The sequence below is a fragment of the Scomber scombrus genome, chromosome 3, assembly GCF_963691925.1.
Source record: "Scomber scombrus chromosome 3, fScoSco1.1, whole genome shotgun sequence".
NCBI classification, from domain to species: domain Eukaryota; kingdom Metazoa; phylum Chordata; class Actinopteri; order Scombriformes; family Scombridae; genus Scomber; species Scomber scombrus.
In genome coordinates, this window is record NC_084972.1 from 34,736,070 (window position 1) to 34,755,622 (window position 19,553).

The 19,553-nt window shown below is 39.2% G+C and overlaps 2 protein-coding genes across 2 annotated transcripts; both read right to left on the reverse strand.

Annotated features, from left to right (window-relative positions):
* Nucleotides 1-209: 209 nt before the first annotated feature.
* LOC133977468 (zinc-binding protein A33-like) lies at nucleotides 210-2,796 on the reverse strand. Its single transcript, XM_062415645.1, has 2 exons — nucleotides 2,745-2,796; nucleotides 210-1,609 (listed from the first exon to the last, which is right to left on the reverse strand). The coding sequence occupies exon 2, from the start codon at nucleotides 1,590-1,592 to the stop codon at nucleotides 210-212; it is 1,383 nt and encodes a 460-aa protein (XP_062271629.1). The 5' UTR covers nucleotides 1,593-1,609; nucleotides 2,745-2,796.
* Nucleotides 2,797-5,376: 2,580 nt separating this feature from the next.
* LOC133976717 (E3 ubiquitin-protein ligase TRIM39-like) lies at nucleotides 5,377-6,597 on the reverse strand. The gene has a single exon (XM_062414936.1). The coding sequence runs from the start codon at nucleotides 6,595-6,597 to the stop codon at nucleotides 5,377-5,379; it is 1,221 nt and encodes a 406-aa protein (XP_062270920.1).
* Between the last annotated feature and the right edge of the window lie 12,956 nt (nucleotides 6,598-19,553).

The window sequence follows — 19,553 nt, forward strand, 5'->3', positions numbered from 1 at the left end:
GGCTCCACACAAAGAAAACATCAGAAAACATTTAAGACATTTAAAAGACACAGTATCAATAAAAAAAACAACTTTTCCCTTTAAGAAATAAATGAGAGTAACTATAACAATCTTCATCATCAATAATTATCATCATCATCATCATCATCATCATCATCATCATCATCATCATCATAATCAATAATCATCATCACCATCATCAATAATCATCATCTCACTGTCACAGAGACCTTCAGTGGAGAAATCTTCAGTTCATCCACAGTGTTAATATATGGAAACAGTCTGTCAGTGAAAGTGTGTGTGAAGGTGTGTATGTGTGTGTTAGTATCAGGATCAGAGAACGACAGATTTCCTCTGTTCCAGTCCAGATTCACTCTGATCCTCTGGAACTTCTTCTTCACTGGGAGATCAGTGGAGAGAGCTGGTGGTGACTCTGCTGAGTATTTATCATTATAGAACAATATTGTCCATAATCCAGACTGTATGTCTCCCTTCCTCTGAACAGACTCTGATGACACACCCAGTGACCAGTATTTATTGTTTCCAACCTCGAGATCCCAGCTGTGAGTCCCTGAGTTAAAGCCCTCAGAGCCCAGGACACAGATGTAATAATCAAACCTCTCTGGATTATCAGGAAGCTGCTGTCTTTCTTCTCCTCCTCTCACACTGGTCAGATCTTCAGACACGATGAGTCTTGGACCAGCAGTGTTTGGATCCAGAATGACAGGAGTGTAGGAGACCATCTCCTTCATGTTGTTCCAGATGTTGAAGGCCAGGTTGCCCAGGTGTTTGGCCTGGTCTATCAGAGCTCCTGAGGGCAGCTGTGGAGCATCCAGCAGGGGGCAGCACTGGACTCTTTCCACTGCAGCCTTGTAGTTGTTCAGGAATGAGACGTCTTCAGCTCTCAGCTCCTCCTCTGTGGCTCTGACTGTGTGTGAAAGAGCTGCTATCTCTCTGCTCAGAGCCTCCATCTTCTCCTTCATCATCTGACTCTTCTGCTCCTCTTCCTCCCTCAGAGCAGCCATCCTGGCCTCCTCTTCCTCTTCTAGAAACTGGTGAAGCTTCTTAAACTGCTCCTTAATCTGCCTCTCTGTGTGTTGGGCCTGGACCTTAATGTGTTCTGCTGTTTGATCAAACTTCACTTTAACTTCTTCACAAACCTTTAACTTCTCCTTTAAGGGCTTCAGAGTTTCCTCAAGTTCCTTCTTGTGTTGTGGTGCAGCTTCATCGATGGGTCTGAATCTGTGGTTGGTGTGTTTTTCTGAATCTCTGCAGATGTGACACACTGGCTGCTGATGGTCCAGACAGAAGAGTTTGAGTTTCTCAGAGTGCAGACTGCAGAGAGCCTCTGAAGCTCTCTGATCTCTGTCCTGTAAGAAGGACTCACACAGGTTCTTTAACACCAGACTTACAGGTGGTTCTGTCCTTGAAGATCTTCTCTTACAAACTGGACACTCACGTGTTGGTTTCTGTCTCCACCAGCTCTTCAGACAGTCTTTACAGAAGCTGTGGCTACATGACAGAAGAACAGGATCTCTAAAGACCTCGTGACAGACCGGACAGCAGAGATCCTCCTCTGATCTGGAAGCCATTTAGTCTCTGAGTGAAGCTGAAAACACAACAGACAGAAAGTACAGTCAGTCATGGCTCCACTGACATTACCGTAAAAACTAGTGTATAAGATACACCTTTAATGCAATTTTTTTTCCATTTTAAAGTGTGTCCTATTCACCAGTAAAATGCTGAGAGGTTGGATCTGGATGTGATTATAGGGATGTAAAAGGCTCCACAATAAGAACAATAACTATAACAGTAATTATAACTTTAAAAATGATGAGGTGAGCGTCCAAACTATGAACTATAACTTCCTATGAACAGCTGTGTTTCCAGCTGTGTCTGCAGCTAATGAAAATAGACCCATTAATGCTGTATATGGTGGACAGAGAAATGATTCAGTGTGTTGATCAGAAGTATTTCAGACACTAGTTGCTGTGATGTTTCAGTGTTTACAGACCAAACTGATGTTGAAGCGTGACTCAGGTGCAGTAGTCTATTTACACACAGTGACAGCTCTGATGAAGAGTTGTTGGGACTCAGTGAGCACACAGCTACACACTGTATTAAATATATAAAGTTACTGTGTTCTTTTAAAAGGTTTAATTTAAACTCAGCCTATCTTAACCCGGTCTGAGTTAATAAACCGGTCCAGTTCAGTTCAGTTAAATCATTACCAGACCATCACAATTATAGCTGCAGTCTGTAACTATTATTGTGTTATATTTGCTCGAATTGTCATTATGATCTGACAGTAGAATAAAATACAGATAAGCTGAGACAAAACCAGTGGTGGTGATGTGAAGAATCCATCGCTCACGAGTAAAACAACCAATCAGAGCCTGGAAGAGTGTTCTCACTCAGTTAAACAGGTTTCCTCTCTGACTGTGGGGACGAGCCTTCACATGCATGCAGCGTGCACAGCAGGTTCCTCTGTGGGAGGAGCTTAGAAGGCAGAGCTGCAGCAAAGAGGAAGAAGGAGGCTGTACTCGTTTGTTTTCTCATAACTACATACTGCAGCTTTGACCCGTCACACTGTTTATAAATGAATATCTACTGGTGCATTCAAATAAACCAGTCTTTAATAGAAAAGTGTTTTTCCCAGCATGACACTCCCCAAAATAGACTGAGACTTATACACCGGTTTTTACAGTACTTTCAGTGTGACTCCAGTTTTTAGTCAAACTCACCTTCAGTGTGTGGAGAGTCAGCAGGTTGAAGCAGCAGAGTTCTAGTTTTCCACTTTTCTCTCCTGTAGCTGTACTCACTCAGAGGAAGTTGTTAGTTTGGTCTGAAGGTGAATCTGATGCTCTGTTTTTCAGTCTGTGTGTCTCTTTAGAGACCAACAATAAACTGTTTCCTGGTTTGTCTCAGGTGAGTCAGGTGAGGGGCGGAGCTTTGTCAGATCTCTTCTGATAAATGTTGTAGCTTCACAGTAACACAGGGTGTGTTTCAGTCCAAAGTTCAACAATACAGCAACAATCAACTGCAAAGATTAATGATTAACAGGTTTTATGTGATTTAATCTGTACAGTACAGAACATCATGACCTGCATGAAGCTGATAAAATAAACTCTCATTCAGAGGAGAAGTTCTGTTCAGCTGTTAGTGTGAAAACTTTACTGGAACTATAGAAACACAAAAGAGTGAATATTGTTCTGGATGATCTATTTAAGATTTGACATATTACCAAAAACAAAAAGGACAGTACCAACACTTATAAGAAATGACGGCACACTGAGGAACTTGTTGTGGCGCCCTCTGGTGGCACCGACAGTGTTTACTGCCACACCCAGCAAGTCTTGCAGCATCAGATCGTTGCTGCTTTTGCTGCTTCAGCTTGTGACAGTTTGACTTTTTGTGTTTTTAAGGAGCCAGTCAGGTCTCTCTCCTGCATTTTGTACTCAGTCAATAGTTTAGTCAGTTTACAAAGGATGCAGACTGAAGCAACAACACTTAACTTACTCCCTTCACACTGAATGAACGTGAACACAAACATGTACCAACCATAGACTGTATATAAGAAGTGGACGCAACATCCGTGACGTCACCCATTGGTTTGTGGACTGCTGCTCGGAAGCCAATAGTATCGGATCTGAGCAGCGCCATCTTGAAAATTTCAGGTGCATGCTGGGAAAAATAAAAACAGGGATTTTACTTATATGGGCATCAGGAGGAGCATGAGGCGCCCTCCTGAACCTGTGAACCAATCAACCTGTCAATCACGACGTAGCCACGCCCTAATGCATACCCTGCTTTATCGTCACATATAAAAACAGGGAGGCCAAAATGTCCCAAATGAACATCATACTGCATTGAAGAAGGCTTTAAACTAGCGATTGAGACCATAAACACATTTTGAAAACGTTTACTGAGGTTAGAAATCAAGTGAGAAGTTGGTGAATTCTCCATTGACTTGTATAGAGACCGAAGTCCTTTTGACACCAAAACTGTCGCCCCCTGGTGGCCTTTTGATAGAATGCAGTTTTAAGTTACTTCCACGTTGGCCTCATTTCAGAGGACCGGAACTCCCCGCCTGGTACCAACACAAAATCTTAAGGCAAAAATATTCATATATTTGAGGACATTCTTATAATCCCTGAAATCCCAAAATGTCTGAAGAACAGTCCACGAAAAAAATTAAATACTCCAACTGAAACATCTATTACCAATTTTCCCTTTCAAATATAATTCACTTCAGGTCAGTTTTGCCAACTAAAGTTTGTTTTAAGTTTAAATTGAAACCAAAATGATATCTGATTTTAACTGCACAGAACAGAACAGAGCTTTATTTATGAGTTACTAATATTAACATTTACGGTTTTTGACATGAAATACTGAACTTTTTATTTATGAATGTTAATAATTTGTTAATAAATGGTGATGTCTTTTAGACACTTTACAATAAGGCTCCTTTTTAGAGTTAAAGTTGTTTGTAACTCATAAATAAATGCTCATAATCGGAAGCTAAGAAACATGAAGAGAATCCACTCAACAAACAATGGAAACCAACTCCCTCACTAGCTCAGCCACAGGTACGTCCCCATTCATGGCTGCCAACCAGAGGTACCTTCCTTCATTTGGACTGATCACAAGAACTTATCTTAACCTTCACTCTGCTAAATGCCTCAGTTCCTGTTTCCCCTTAATTCCCTGTTCATTGGTCTCTGTTCTTAAGCAGCTTCAATTTCCCTTCAACTAAATAAAACCCTCTTCCGATTAAATGACAACTGATGAAAAACTGATAATTTAGATTTTATTACATCAAATGGAAAATTTTACAAATATTGAAATGATTACATACAGTTTATGTAATTAAACAGAAATATATGGTTAATGTTTGCAAACTTTTTAATCTGAACTAGAGTTTAAAATACAGTTCAACATGCAGTCATTTATTATTGGCTTCACACAAAGAAAACATCAGAAGACATTTAAAAGACACTATCAATAAAAAAAACCTTATAACTGAAATAAATTCAGCAACTTTTCCCTTTAAGAAATAAATGAGAGTAAATATAACAATCATCATCATCATCATCATCGTCATCATCATCAATAGTCATCAATAATAATCATCACTTCTAATCATCATCATCAACGTCATCATCATCATCATCAATAATCATCAATAATAATCATCACTTCTCATCATCGTCATCATCAATAATCATCAATAGTCATCAATAATAATCATCACTCCTCATCATCATCATCGTCATCATCATCATCATCAATAGTCATCATCATCGTCATCATCAATAGTCATCAATAATAATCATCACTTCTCATCATCATCATCATCATCATCTCAGACGTCCATCACACCTGTTGTTTTTCCACAGAGACCTTCTGTGAAAAAATCTTCAGTGGGAGTTTATTCACAGTGTCAATGAGTGGAAACAGTGTGTCAGTGAAAGTGTGTGTGAAGGTGTGTATGTGTGTGTTAGTATCAGGATCAGAGAATGACAGATTTCCTCTGTTCCAGTCCAGATTCACTCTGATCCTCTGGAGCTTCTTCTTCACTGGGAGAATAGTGAGGGGAGATGATGGTGACCATGCATAGTATTTATCAATATCGAACTTTATTCTCCATAATCCAGACTGGTTGTGTCCCTTCCTCTGACCAGACTCTGATGACACACCCAGTGACCAGTATTTACTGTCTCCAACCTCGACATCCCAGCTGTGAGTCCCTGAGTTAAAGCCCTCAGAGCCCAGGACATAATAATAATAATAATCAAACCTCTCTGGATTATGAGGAAGCTGCTGTATCTTTCCTTCACATCTCACACTGGTCAGATCTTCAGACAGGATGAGTTCTGGATGAGCAGTGTTTGGATCCAGAATGACAGGAGTGTAGGAGACCTTCTCCTTCATTTTGTTCCAGATGTTGAAGGCCAGGTTGCCCAGGTGTTTGGCCTGGTCTATCAGAGCTCCTGAAGGCAGCTGTGGATCATCCAGCAGGGGGCAGCGCTGGATTCTTTCCACTGCAGCCTTGTAGTTGTTCAGGAATGAGACGTCTTCAGGTCTCAGCTCCTCCTCTGTGGCTCTGACTGTGTGTGAAAGAGCTGCTATCTCTCTGCTCAGAGCCTCCATCTTCTCCTTCATCATCTGACTCTTCTGCTTCTCTTCCTTCCTCAGAGCAGCCATCCTGGCCTCCTCTTCCTCTTCTAGACACTGGTGAAGCTTCTTAAACTGCTCCTTAATCTGCCTCTCTGTGTGTTGGGCCTGGACCTTAATGTGTTCTGCTGTTTGATCAAACTTCACTTTAACTTCTTCACAAACCTCTAACTTCTCCTTTAAGGGCTTCAGAGTTTCCTCAAGTTCCTTCTTGTGTTGTGGTGCAGCTTCATCGATGGGTCTGAATCTGTGGTTGGTGTGTTTTTCTGAATCTCTGCAGACGACACACACTGGCTGCTGATGGTCCAGACAGAAGAGTTTGAGTTTCTCAGAGTGCAGACTGCAGAGAGCCTCTGAAGCTCTCTGATCTCTGTCCTGTAAGAAGGACTCACACAGGTTCTTCTCTGATCTGGAAGCCATTTAGTCTCTGAGTGAAGCTGAAAACACAGCAGACAAGACGTTAAAACAGGAAGTCACTTGATGTTTCCTCCCTGCTGTAGAAAGTTTCACTTTGAATGTGAAAGCTTCTTACATGTCAGCACCAACAAGTGAACATGATAAATGTGCACAATACAGACAGAAGGAACTTCTCTTTAAAGCTATAATAATGTTTATTAATCAATTCAATAATCAACAAAGTCAATAACTGTTTCTATTAACAAATACTATTCTACCAACTAAGCTAAACACACAAAGCAGCTGCTATATATGGCTATGCACATATATACAAGGTGTGTGTGTGTGTGTGTGTGTGTGTGTGTGTGTGTGTGTGTGTGTGTGTGTGTGTGTGTGTGTGTGTGTGTGTGTGTGTGTGTGTCTCAGAGCTGGGGACTCGGACTTGTGACTTGGACTCGAGTTGCACTTTAGTCTCACTAAACTGTGACTTCAGACTTGACTACGACTCGAGGCTCGAGACTCGCCCAAGACTCGTGAACAACCTTTATTTCATGTTATTATTATTATTTTCATTATTTATCTGTCATTCATCTTTTGTATGATCTCTGGCTCTGAGCTAGATGTAAACACCAACATCATGACACACGCATGCACCGTGTGTGGAGCGCGCATCTTCAGTATCAGACATTGACAATGGCGAGTGCGACAAGTTCACCAGGAATGCATAGGATCATTACGTTTGGATACAATGCCTTCACACTCCCGTTTTTCCCTGGTTCTCCCATATTTGTAACCCGTCTCCCGCCGCCCTCCCGTCATTTCTCCCGTAATTGACAAGCCCCAAATTTGTTTGTTAATAATAATAAGGAGCGCACAATAGCAAAGGTTTTATTTTGAAAGCTCAGACAGGAAACCACCGCGACTCGGTTAGTTAGTGCCACTAACTTAGTGGCTCCGCTACTAATTATTAAAAACACAAAGTTACGTTAACTGTGGTCATTTTATATGTATATATTTTATAATATCCCCACACATTCTGCTGTGTGTTAAGCAGCAGATAAAAGGTGTGTTTGTACCACAGTGTTAAACTGCAGTGTTTCTGTGATGTCCATGTTTTGTTCATTTTGTTATATTTTACAACATTGTTAAAATAATTTTTTTGTTGAAGAAAATACAGTTATGGAATTGAAATAATTCTTATTGTATGTTTCTTCACATCACATTGCAGTAGATTCACTATAGTGAACCTACAATTGTTCAATTTTCATACTGTCCTATATCAAGGTCTAGGTCAAGGTAACTTTAGTAATACCCAAAGGTAGATTTGGTAACAGTTTCAGGAGAGGGCATCTCAACATACAAACAGATACATGGGTCAATGACGTATAAGGATTTAGAACAACTCAATTGTAGAATAATAAAAACAAGCATATCTAATGCAGTAGTTCAAACATTCAGAATGTTGTGTACCTGACAATTCATATTATAAATGTGAAATTAAGTGATTTTAGTGGGTTTTTTCAAGATTAATTGGCACTGGCCTTTAAAAAGAGTCATGTGGTGCGACCACGATTCATCTTGAAATAAATTAATTTACTTAACACGCTTCACATCTTTTTTTACAAGTTTTCAGTAATATAAAGTGTTTCGAAACAAACACAAGTATTTGCATTTTTTTTTTAAATCTTTGTAAATGATGATCTTTTATTTATATAAGACATTTCGAGATTAATCATGGTCGCACCAAATGACTTTTTTTTCAGGCCAGTGCCAATTAATCTTGAAAAACCCACTAAAATCACTTTCACATTGTAATATGAATTGTCAGGTACACAACATTCTGAATGTTTGAACTACTGCATTAGATATGCTTGTTTTTATTATTTAAAATTGAGTTGTTGAAAATCCTTATACGTCATTGACCCATATACATAGTGACAGCAGACAGTTAAAACACCACAAAAACAGACATGGGCAGGTGCTCGCAAGGCTAACTGATCAGGATGAAGGATTGTACAGCTCTTAGGTCAGAATTTGAATTTGATTTAGTGTTGGCGAGAGACTTGAGCTTGGACTCTTGTCCAGAGACTTGAGACTTGACTTGGACTTGTAAAAAATGACTTGTGAACACCTCTGGTGTGTGTGTGTGAGATAGAGTGAGGTTGTCACTTTATTTTCAACAATAGCAAGATGTTGCTGCCTTGTGGACGGTATTTCTGCACTAAATATAAGTCACCTCAACACGTGGGTGATGGATGATAACAGAGCAGAGGGGCGCTGTGTCCCACACTCTCTGACCGCCAGATGTGCAAAAGAGGGATGTGGTGTGCTGTTACTGTTTGCTGCTGCACAAAACTGAGATTTAAAACAGTTTGATGTCATTCTGTCATCACAGAAAAGATATAACAGGACTTCCCATTTAAAGCACAGAGAGAACAAACACACAGCTGCTGCAGAACCACATGAACTCACACACAGTATATATACATGCAGGTGTATAAACAGCTGATTCATGAAGCTGCAGGACTCACCGTGTGTCGCTGTGTGAGCGGTCCGAGCAGAGCTGCTGTCTCTCAGCTTTAAACTGAACACCTCTTCCTCACTCAGCAGCCAATCAGCAACCAGCGTTCAAGAACAAACTGCGATGTGATTGGACGAGAGGAACCTCCAGAGAGAGATGAAACCGACTTAATGATGATGTCACAGAGTTGAGAAAAACCATTCGAACACAAAACTGTATGATTCCAGTCAGATTACACATTTAACAATGTATTAATGATATATTGATGATATATTAACAATATATGACGTGTTAACGATGAGTCATTTAGTCTCTGAGTGAAGCTGAAAACCACATGCTAGACGTTAAAACAGGAAGTCAGTTGTGGTTCCCTCACTGCTGTAGAAAGTTTCTTCACTTACTTTAACTTTGGTGTTTTTTCAGTCAGCAGCAGGTTGAAGTTGAATTATTTCACTGCTTCAGGACTTCAGTGCTCCCTGCTGTAACTGTCCTCCCTCAGTTTAAGTCACAGCTTTTCTAATGAAGTTAAATCTGAGTGTCTGTCTGCCTCCTTTCAGTCACAGCCGAACACTGACTTCCTGTTTCCTGTTTCCTCTCAGATATAATGTAAGAGGTGGAGCTTTTTAGAGGAACATACTAGTTTCATAATGTTGATGTCAGCATAAATTTCATGGGAAGAGAACATGATGGTGAAGCTCTGTCAGTGGGAGAGATTAAATACCCTTGCTGGACAGACATACCCAGTTTGCATTGAGCTCACTGGAATCCCTTCAACACACCTATCTTACTGTACTGTGACAGGATAATCTCAACTCAACAAGGTGCTTCACACAGTACAATATTAACACAATAACATGTACAAAAACACAGCAAACATGATAATGAAGCATAAATAGATTAACAACAAAAAAGAGCAATTATACAATATTATAGAAATGTCCACATGCTTTTTAAAAATGAGGTGCTGACTCAGCTGATTTGATACTGAGGAGAAGTTTGTTCCACAGTGTTGGAGCTACAACAATAAAAGCATGTTATCTCCTTTAGTTTTAAACATTTAACATCTGATTTTCTGATCTGAGAGATTTCAGTGCAGAGCAGTAACGTGTTAGGAGTTCAGAAATGTAAAGCAGAGACAAACCATGTATGGACTTTAAAGTTATTAGTTAAATGATTAATTGAATTCTATAACAGAGGGGGAGCCGGTGTAATTCAGCCAGGACAGGAGTGAAATGTTCTCTATAGCTGTGTCCCAATTCATGGGCTGCATCCTCCGAAGGACGCATTTGAAGGCCGATTACGTCACAATGCTGCACGAACGCTGTCCCAATTCGAAGGCTCCTTCAAATGCGTCCTTCTTTTCCCTTATGTTGGAGGATACACTGCTACTATCCTTCGCTGCCTCCAATATCCCAAGATCCTTTGCAGCCCCTGAATTCGGACTCAGCTCATGTCTAGTGCTTGTAAGAAGCTTTGCTGCTGTATTCTGAACCAACTGTAGACGAGACACTGTTGCATCATTTAGACATGTGAATAATGAATTACAATAGTCCAGAAAAGAGAAAATTAGGGTGTGAATAAGTTGTTCAGTTATAATATTTCTGATTGATAGATAACAGGGTTGAATGAGGCTCTTAATGTGTTGGTTGAAGTTGAGGAGTTGGTCAAAAACTACTCCCTGATATTTGGCAGAGTGGCATGTTAGATGTTAATGGAGTAAGATAGGTGGTGATACTATTGGAGATGTGATCAGGATCAATAAGCAGGACTTCACTATTGTTAAGTGTTCAGTTGCAGGAAGTTGGAGGCCATCCAGTCCTTAATGGCAGCGAGGCAGCAGTGCAGAGACTCCAGGTTGTTTTAGGGCTGAATGAGACGTATAGTTGGGAGTCATCGGCGTAACAGCGGTATGACACAGCTGTGAATTGGTGGATCATGTGACCAAGAGGCAACAAGTACAAACTGACTAACTGAGTCACATTATGAGTTGTTGGATCAGCTGTGATTTCACTTTTTTTTACAGTGTGATTATGATTTTCTGTCTCTGCTTTTCCTTTTATAAAGCAGGTTATTAATGTGTGTCAACTTGTCTCAACGTATCACTAAGGACATTTTAAACCTCTCTGATGAGCTTCAGACCAAGTTTAAGGTAGAAAACTGTGTGATACAAACTTTTTGAATTGAAATGGAGCAACAGAGTTTTGCTAGCTCCCGTCAGTAAACACACAAAAATGGCGGCCTTACTATCAGTGGTTTCATCTGTTAGTATTGTAGCTTCTGAACATCTGCTTTGAAACAACTTCTTAGCCACATGTGGGTGTAGATTCACTTTAGATTATAAGGGAGTGAGCATCAGGGTTAGTGTGTAGCTATGTGTTAAGTGTTAAAAGCTGCTCATTCAAATCAATGCACCATGTTATACAGATGTAATGTTTTTCATATTGTAAATAAGCAAATGTGTTTATATAATGTATGTGTTATTGTTAGTAAAAGTGTTCATATATGCAGTAAAAGAGAAAAGGCGATGGGTGGCAGAGTGGAAGAAGGCTTAGTGGAAAGATAGAGTTGGGTATCATCAGCGTAACGGTGGAATTGAATGTCAAATTTCCTGAGAATATGACCAAGAGGCAGAAGATAAATAATGAACAGGAGGGGGCCAAGGACAGAGCCTAAAAGCTAAAAGATCACCATAATATAATAATAAACTTTATTGCAGACACAGGTCCATATAACACAATATACAGTAAAAATAATATAAAAAAGAGAGATTCAATAAGAATACAAAAAATATGCATATTATAAAATATACAAGCTATTGCACCAATGTTGTCTTAGCCTAGACGTGAATCTATAACAGCTTTTCAGAAGGCTGACTAGGATTTCCATTATGTGGTTCTCTGACTTGTCCAGGCGACACATAACTCTAAACATCAGCTGTCTTAAGAGTGCCTCACATGTTGGCACTCTAGAGGACACAAACAATTGACTGGCACTGTGCCACCTAGGAACACAGAGTAGCAGCCTCATCGCATCATTTTATGCAACCTTCAGCCTCTGCGTACTCTTTTTCTTATAGTTAGACCACAATTGGGCCGAATAAAATGTGATATAGGTTCTGAACAGGGAACACTTCACAGAGTCAGAGCACATAGAAAACTTCTTTATAAGCATGTTTGCTTGAGAATACATTTTACAGCGCTGTCGATGGATGTCTTTGTCATCCGTCCAGTCATCGGATATGACATGACCTAGGTATATAATTTCCTCACACACAGCAAGAGGACTGTCAGACAAATAAAATGTTGGGAAAGTTGATTTCTTGTCCCCAGTGCTTCTAACTATCATAATGTGGCTTTTCTTAGAGTTATACTTTATGTCATAATCAAGGCCATATTGAGAGCACACCTTCAACATCTGCTGCAGCCCAGCACTATGTGGACAGAGCAAGACCAGGTCGTCTGCATACATAAGATGATTAACTATAGTGTTGCCCACAAGACAACCAGTTTTTAGCCTATTTAACTGATTTGATAATTCATCCATATAAACAGTGTATAAAATAGGAGATAAAATTCCTCCTTGTCGCACTCCGTTACTAACACAGAATGGAACAGAAACAACATTGTCCCATTTCACCTGAAACGTTTGATGGGCATACCAAATGTAGGGGTACCTCTATCTAACAATTTTACAAACTATTTCTTGTGATTAATTCTATCAAATGCCTTGGACGCATCAATAAAACATAGAAATACTAAATAATAAAAGCACTTTAAGTTATTGCACAATCTTCGGTCTTAAGCAACATTATTTAGGAGTTTGATGGATGTTGGAACAAATAAATTCTTAAAACGGTTGAGTTTGCAGTTAGGGTCTCTATATCGTCTGGCCGAGGGTACGAGCTCATATTCTAAATGAACAATATGGGATGGCTCAGTCACTATCCTCTGGGCTATGGCCATGTGCACCAGACGAGTGAATTTAGTTTTCAGTTTGTAAAAGAATTGAATAAACAGAACTAAAGTCAGACTTTAACAACATGTCACCTACAAATGTGTTAAAGTTTGAGAAATAAAACACCAGTAAAAGAGAAAAGGCAACAAAATCAGCTCAAAATAGTGTTATAGTTACTGGTGAAGTGTATTTTGAAGCTGGTTACTACAACAGTAAAACAATGTGTGTTTTAGTTGACAAAGATTTTACAGTAATATTTGGTAACTTTATTATTGTGAGGTTTTGTACCCTTTTTGCTAATCAACTTTAATCAGACATAATGTAATACTAATAAGTTTGCTTATCTCATCAAAAAATGTAGAGTCAGACAGAGTGGTTATTGTGGTTTGAAGTGATGCTGTGAATCACTGACTCTAAAGGTTCACAGAGGGGACTGAGACCTTAAATTCAACCCTAGGATACTGAAGTGAAAGTATGTTTCCCCTTTCTGTAAGTGCAGAAAGCCACAATAGCCGATACCAAGGAGGAAGAAAGTAAACAATGCGAGACAAGTAGCAGGACAGTTTATGCATATCAGGAGGATTTAGGGTCCCTGTGGGCTAATTAAGAGGAACTGCCACCAAACACATTATCTATTTTGACAGATCTCAGACCTGAGTCAACAAAAAACTTAAAGCATATGACACGTCCACCTATGATATGGAAAACACCCAAAGTAGGACAAAAGCATCCAGTGTGGGCCAATGAGGAGGTGGCACATAGCATCACCCAAACAGTAAGGTATATAAGGAATTAAAAATGCATATTCAAGGCTTCTTCTACAGAACTATCGAGCGAAGTAGACCAAGTCTGCAGCTGCGTATAATTCTTTGTTTTGTCAAATAAACACTTTGTTAAAAGAGACTCCTGGTTAAAGTTTAAAGAGAGATGATTTGAGTACTGTTGGTTACCTGCAGGGATCAATACTGAGTCCACATGTTCAAACTCTTTCACAGTCGACTCAACAGCAACAATTATGGATCAAACTGTGACACGTTTGCATTGTTTTCACACAGAAAGCATTCAGTGACTACAGCCTTCAAATGTCCTGAAGACTTTTCTCACTGTCACTGACAGCAGCTCTTTCTACTAAAAATGACATTCATCAATCAATCAATCAATCTTTATTTATATAACGCTGAATTCCAATATTACATTACAGTTCATATCAGTAGATGGACTTTAAAAATACATAAAACTCAACAGTAAATACACATTTAACTGCACAAAACACAATAATACAAACCTCAACAACATGTGCTTCCACACTAAAAATCACTGTGTTAAAGTTTGAGAAATAAAGCACCAACACAACATCAGGTTAACTTTGACAATCTGTTATTTTGAGCCAATGTTACAACAAGATTGAACTAAAAACTGTCACAAATGTTTAGTTTCTTGTACAAAATGATGCAGATGACATGCAAGAGATCCACAAACCCTAACCCTAACCCATACCCAACAAATACCAAACAATCTGAACCAATGTACAACAATTACAAGTTAATACATCAAAACTTGATTTAATATCAGTATTTTACATGTAGAGTATATTTATATATTTCTATTCATATGTGTGTGTGTGTTTGTGTGTGTGTGTGTGTGTGTGTGTGTGTTTCCTTCCTCACCTGCTCTGCATTAGCCTCGTTAGCGCTGCTCTGCTCCCTGTGTCTTCCTCAGCCAATCAGCTCCCAGCCTGCTCTTGTGTATCTCGACCTGTTCCTTGTTGTTTCACTGGTTCAGTTTGTATTTAAGTCCTGGTTTTCACTGGTTCAGTTTGTATGTAAGTCCTGGTTTTCATCGGTTCAGTTTGTATTTAAGTCCTGGTTTTCACTGGTTCAGTTTGTATGTAAGTCCTGGTTTTCATCACAGCTAGTTTGGAAACAGTCATTTTTACATGAGGGAGACATAATAATGTGTAATTTAAAGATGTGGTGCAGTTAATATTAATGATGATGTCATGTGTCTGTTTGTATTTGAGTCAATGTGAGTTATTATGAAGTTCCATCATGTGTGTTTCTGACTGAACTGACAGACACAAGGTAGTTTTCTAAGAAAGAGGATTTTATTCACCCAAAGAAGAGAAAAGTATTTACAGAAGTGTTTAACAAAAGGTTTGAGTTGATAAAAGAGGTTGAATAAACAGAACTAAAGTCAGACTGTAACAACATGTCACCTACAAATGTGTTAAAGTTTGAGAAATAAAAGACCAGTAAAAGAGAAAAGGCAACACAATCAGCTCAAAATAGTGTTATAGTTACTGGTGAAGTGTATTTTGAAGCTGGTTACTACAACAGTAAAACAATGTGTGTTTTAGTTGACAAAGATTTTACAGTAATATTTGGTAACTTTATTATTGTGAGGTTTTGTACCCTTTTTGCTAATCAACTTTAATCAGACATAATGTAATACTAATAAGTTTGCTTATCTCATCAAAAAATGTAGTCAGACAGAGTGGTTATTGTGGTTTGAAGTGATGCTGTGAATCACTGACTCTAAAGGTTCACAGAGGGGACTGAGACCTTAAATTCAACCCTAGGATACTGAAGTGAAAGTATGTTTCCCCTTTCAGTAAGTGCAGAAGGCCACGATAGCCGATACCAAGGAGGAAGAAAGTTAACAATGCGAGACAAGTAGCAGGACAGTTTATGCATATCAATTGTTTCAAAGGTGGATTTAGGGTTCCTGTGGGCTAATTAAGAGGAACTGCCACCAAACACATTATCTATTTTGACAGATCTCAGACCTGAGTCAACAAAAAACTTAAAGCATATGACACGTCCACCTATGATATGGAAAACACCCAAAGTAGGACAAAAGCATCCAGTGTGGGCCAATGAGGAGGTGGCACATAGCATCACCCAAACAGTAAGGTATATAAGGAATTAAAAATGCATATTCAAGGCTTCTTCTACAGAACTATCGAGCGAAGTAGACCAAGTCTGCAGCTGCGTATAATTCTTTGTTTTGTCAAATAAACACTTTGACTTTTGAACTCTCAAACATCGACTGCATCGCTTTCTTCAAATTTTGAACACGGCAGTATTACTGGTAGATGTAACAGCAGATTGGTGTGTAGAAGTTGTTAAAAGAGACTCCTGGTTAAAGTTTAAAGAGAGATGATTTCAGTACTGTTGGTTACCTGCAGGGATCAATACTGAGTCCACATGTTCAAACTCTTTCACAGTCGACTCAACAGCAACAATTATGGATCAAACTGTGACACGTTTGCATTGTTTTCACACAGAAAGCATTCAGTGACTACAGCCTTCAAATGTCCTGAAGACTTTTCTCACTGTCACTGACAGCAGCTCTTTCTACTAAAAATGACATTCATCAATCAATCAATCAAACAATCAATCGATCTTTATTAATATAACGCTGAATTCCAAGATTACATTACAGTTGATATCAGTAGATGGACTTTAAAAATACATAAAACTCAACAGTAAATACACATTTAACCACAAAAACTCAACAATACATGTGATTACACACTTAAAGTCACTGTGTTAAAGTTTGAGAAATAAAGCACCAACACAACATCAGGTTAACTTTGGCAATCTGTTATTTTGAGCAAATGTTACAACAAGATTGAACTAAAAACTGTCACAAATGTTTAGTTTCTTGTACAAAATGATGCAGATGACATGCAAGAGATCCACAAACCCTAACCCTAACCCATACCCAACAAATACCAAACAATCTGAACCAATGTACAACAATTACAAGTTAATACATCAAAACTTGATTTAATATCAGTATTTTACATGTAGAATATATTTATATATTCCTATTCATATGTGTGTGTGTGTCTGTGTGTGTGTGTGTGTGTGTGTGTGTGTGTGTGTGTGTGTGTGTGTGTGTGTGTTTCCTTCCTCACCTGCTCTGCATTTGCCTCGTTAGTGCTGCTCTGCTCCCTGTGTGTTCCTCAGCCAATCAGCTCCCAGTCTGCTCTTGTGTATCTCGACCTGTTCCTTGTTGTTTCATCGGTTTAGTTTGTATTTAAGTCCTGTTTTTCATCACAGCTAGTTTGGAAACAGTCATTTTTACATGAGGGAGACATAATAATGTAATTTAAAGATGTGGTGCAGCTAATATTCATGATGCTGTCATGTGTCTGTTTGTATTTGAGTCAATGTGAGTTATTATGAAGTTCCATCATGTGTGTTTCTGACTGAACTGACAGACACAAGGTAGTTTTCTAAGAAAGAGGATTTTATTCACCCAAAGAAGAGAAAAGTATTTACAGAAGTGTTTAACAAAAGGTTTGAGTTGATAAAAGAGGTTGAATAAACAGAACTAAAGTCAGACTGTAACAACATGTCACCTACAAATGTGTTAAAGTTTGAGAAATAAAAGACAACAAAATCAGCTCAAAATAGTGTTGTAGTTACTGGTGAAGTGTATTTTGAAGCTGTTTACTACAACAGTAAAACAATGTTTGTTTTAGTTGACAAAGATTTTACAGTAATATTTGGTAACTTTATTATTGTGAGGTTTTGTACCCTTTTTGCTAATCAACTTTAATCAGACATAATGTAATACTAATAAGTTTGCTTATCTCATCAAAAAATGTAGTCAGACAGAGTGGTTATTGTGGTTTGAAGTGATGCTGTGAATCACTGACTCTAAAGGTTCACAGAGGGGACTGAGACCTTAAATTCAACCCTAGGATACTGAAGTGAAAGTATGTTTCCCCTTTCTGTAAGTGCGGAAAGCCACGATAGCCGATACGAAGGAGGAAGAAAGTAAACAATGCGAGACAAGTAGCAGGACAGTTTATGCATATCAATTGTTTCACAGGTGGATTTAGGGTTCCTGTGGGCTAATTAAGAGGAACTGGCGCCAAACACATGATCTATTTTGACAGATCTCAGACACCTTACAAGGCACATAAAACACAACAACAGTACATCAAACAATAAAAATCAGGTAACATTTAGTGCAAAGATGAAGAAATAAATATGAATGTGACTATAAAGTGCATCAGTGCAACAAATAAACAAGAACGTGATTGCATAGTTAGTGTGAGACAGAGTATGCAGCTCTGAATAGGTGTGTTTTCAGGCGGGATTTAAAGGTGGAGACAGTCAGAAGTGTGAATGTCTGGTGGGAGAGAGCTCCAAAGGCGGAGGGCAGATCGGCTGAAAGCTCTTGACCCCATGATGGTAGTTAAGTTGGCAGATGGGGCAAAGAGCTGGTTGGCGGAGGAGGATCGGAGAGTTCGGGAGGGTGTGTAGATGTGAATCAGTTCAGAGAGATATGATGGTGCCAGGTTGTGAAGGATCTTGTAAGTGAGGAGTAGAATCTTAAAGTCAATGCGGGATTTGATAGGGAGCCAATGAAGTTGCTGCGGGGCAGGAGTGATGTGTTCAATAGAGGGAGTTCTGGTTATGATACAGGCGGCTGCGTTCTGTACCAGCTGGAGTTTGTCAAGAGATTTCAGAGGAAGACCAAAGAGGAGAGCGTTACAGTAGTCCAGACGGGATATGATCAGGGTGTTTACCAGGATAGCGGTGCAGGTTGGTGAAAGTGAGGGACGGAGACGGTTGATGTTACGTAGATGGAAGTATGCAGTCCGAGTAACGTTATTGATGTGGGCTTCGAAAGATAATGTGCTGTCCAGGATAACACCCAGGCTCTTTACCTGAGGGGATGTAGGAACAGTGGAATTGTTGATGGACTTGGAGAAAGTGTTGAGTGTTGCTAGGGTAGATCTCGTACCAATGAGGAGGACCTCAGTTTTTTCGCCGTTGAGTTTAAGAAAGTTGAGTGAGAGCCATGATTTAATATCCAGTAAGCAGTCCGATAGGGCGATGGGTGGCAGAGTGGAAGAAGGCTTAGTGGAAAGATAGAGTTGGGTATCATCAGCGTAACGGTGGAATTGAATGTCAAATTTCCTGAGAATATGACCAAGAGGCAGAAGATAAATAATGAACAGGAGGGGGCCAAGGACAGAGCCTAAAAGCTAAAAGATCACCATAATATAATAATAAACTTTATTGCAGACACAGGCCCATTTAACACAATATACAGTAAAAATAATATAAAAAAGAGAGATTCAATAAGAATACAAAAAATATGCATATTATAAAATATACAAGCTATTGCACCAATGCTGTCTTAGCCTAGATGTGAATCTATAACAGCTTTTCAGAAGGCTGATTAGGGTTTCCATTATGTGGTTCTCTGACTTGTCCAGGCGACACATAAAACTAAACATCAGCTGTCTTAAGAGTGCCTCACATGTTGGCACTCTAGAGGACACAAACAATTGACTGGCACTGTGCCACCTAGGAACACAGAGTAGCAGCGTCATCGCATCATTTTATGCAACCTTGAGCCTCTGCGTACTCTTTTTCTTATAGTTAGACCACAATTGGGCCGAATAAAATGTGATATAGGTTCTGAACAGGGAACACTTCACAGAGTCAGAGCACATAGAAAACTTCTTTATAAGCAT

Bases quoted from the DNA above. Each gene is read 5' to 3' on its own strand.
- LOC133977468 (XM_062415645.1), bottom strand. From the start codon at position 1,592: ATGGCTTCCAGATCAGAGGAGGATCTCTGCTGTCCGGTCTGTCACGAG.
- LOC133976717 (XM_062414936.1), bottom strand. From the start codon at position 6,597: ATGGCTTCCAGATCAGAGAAGAACCTGTGTGAGTCCTTCTTACAGGAC.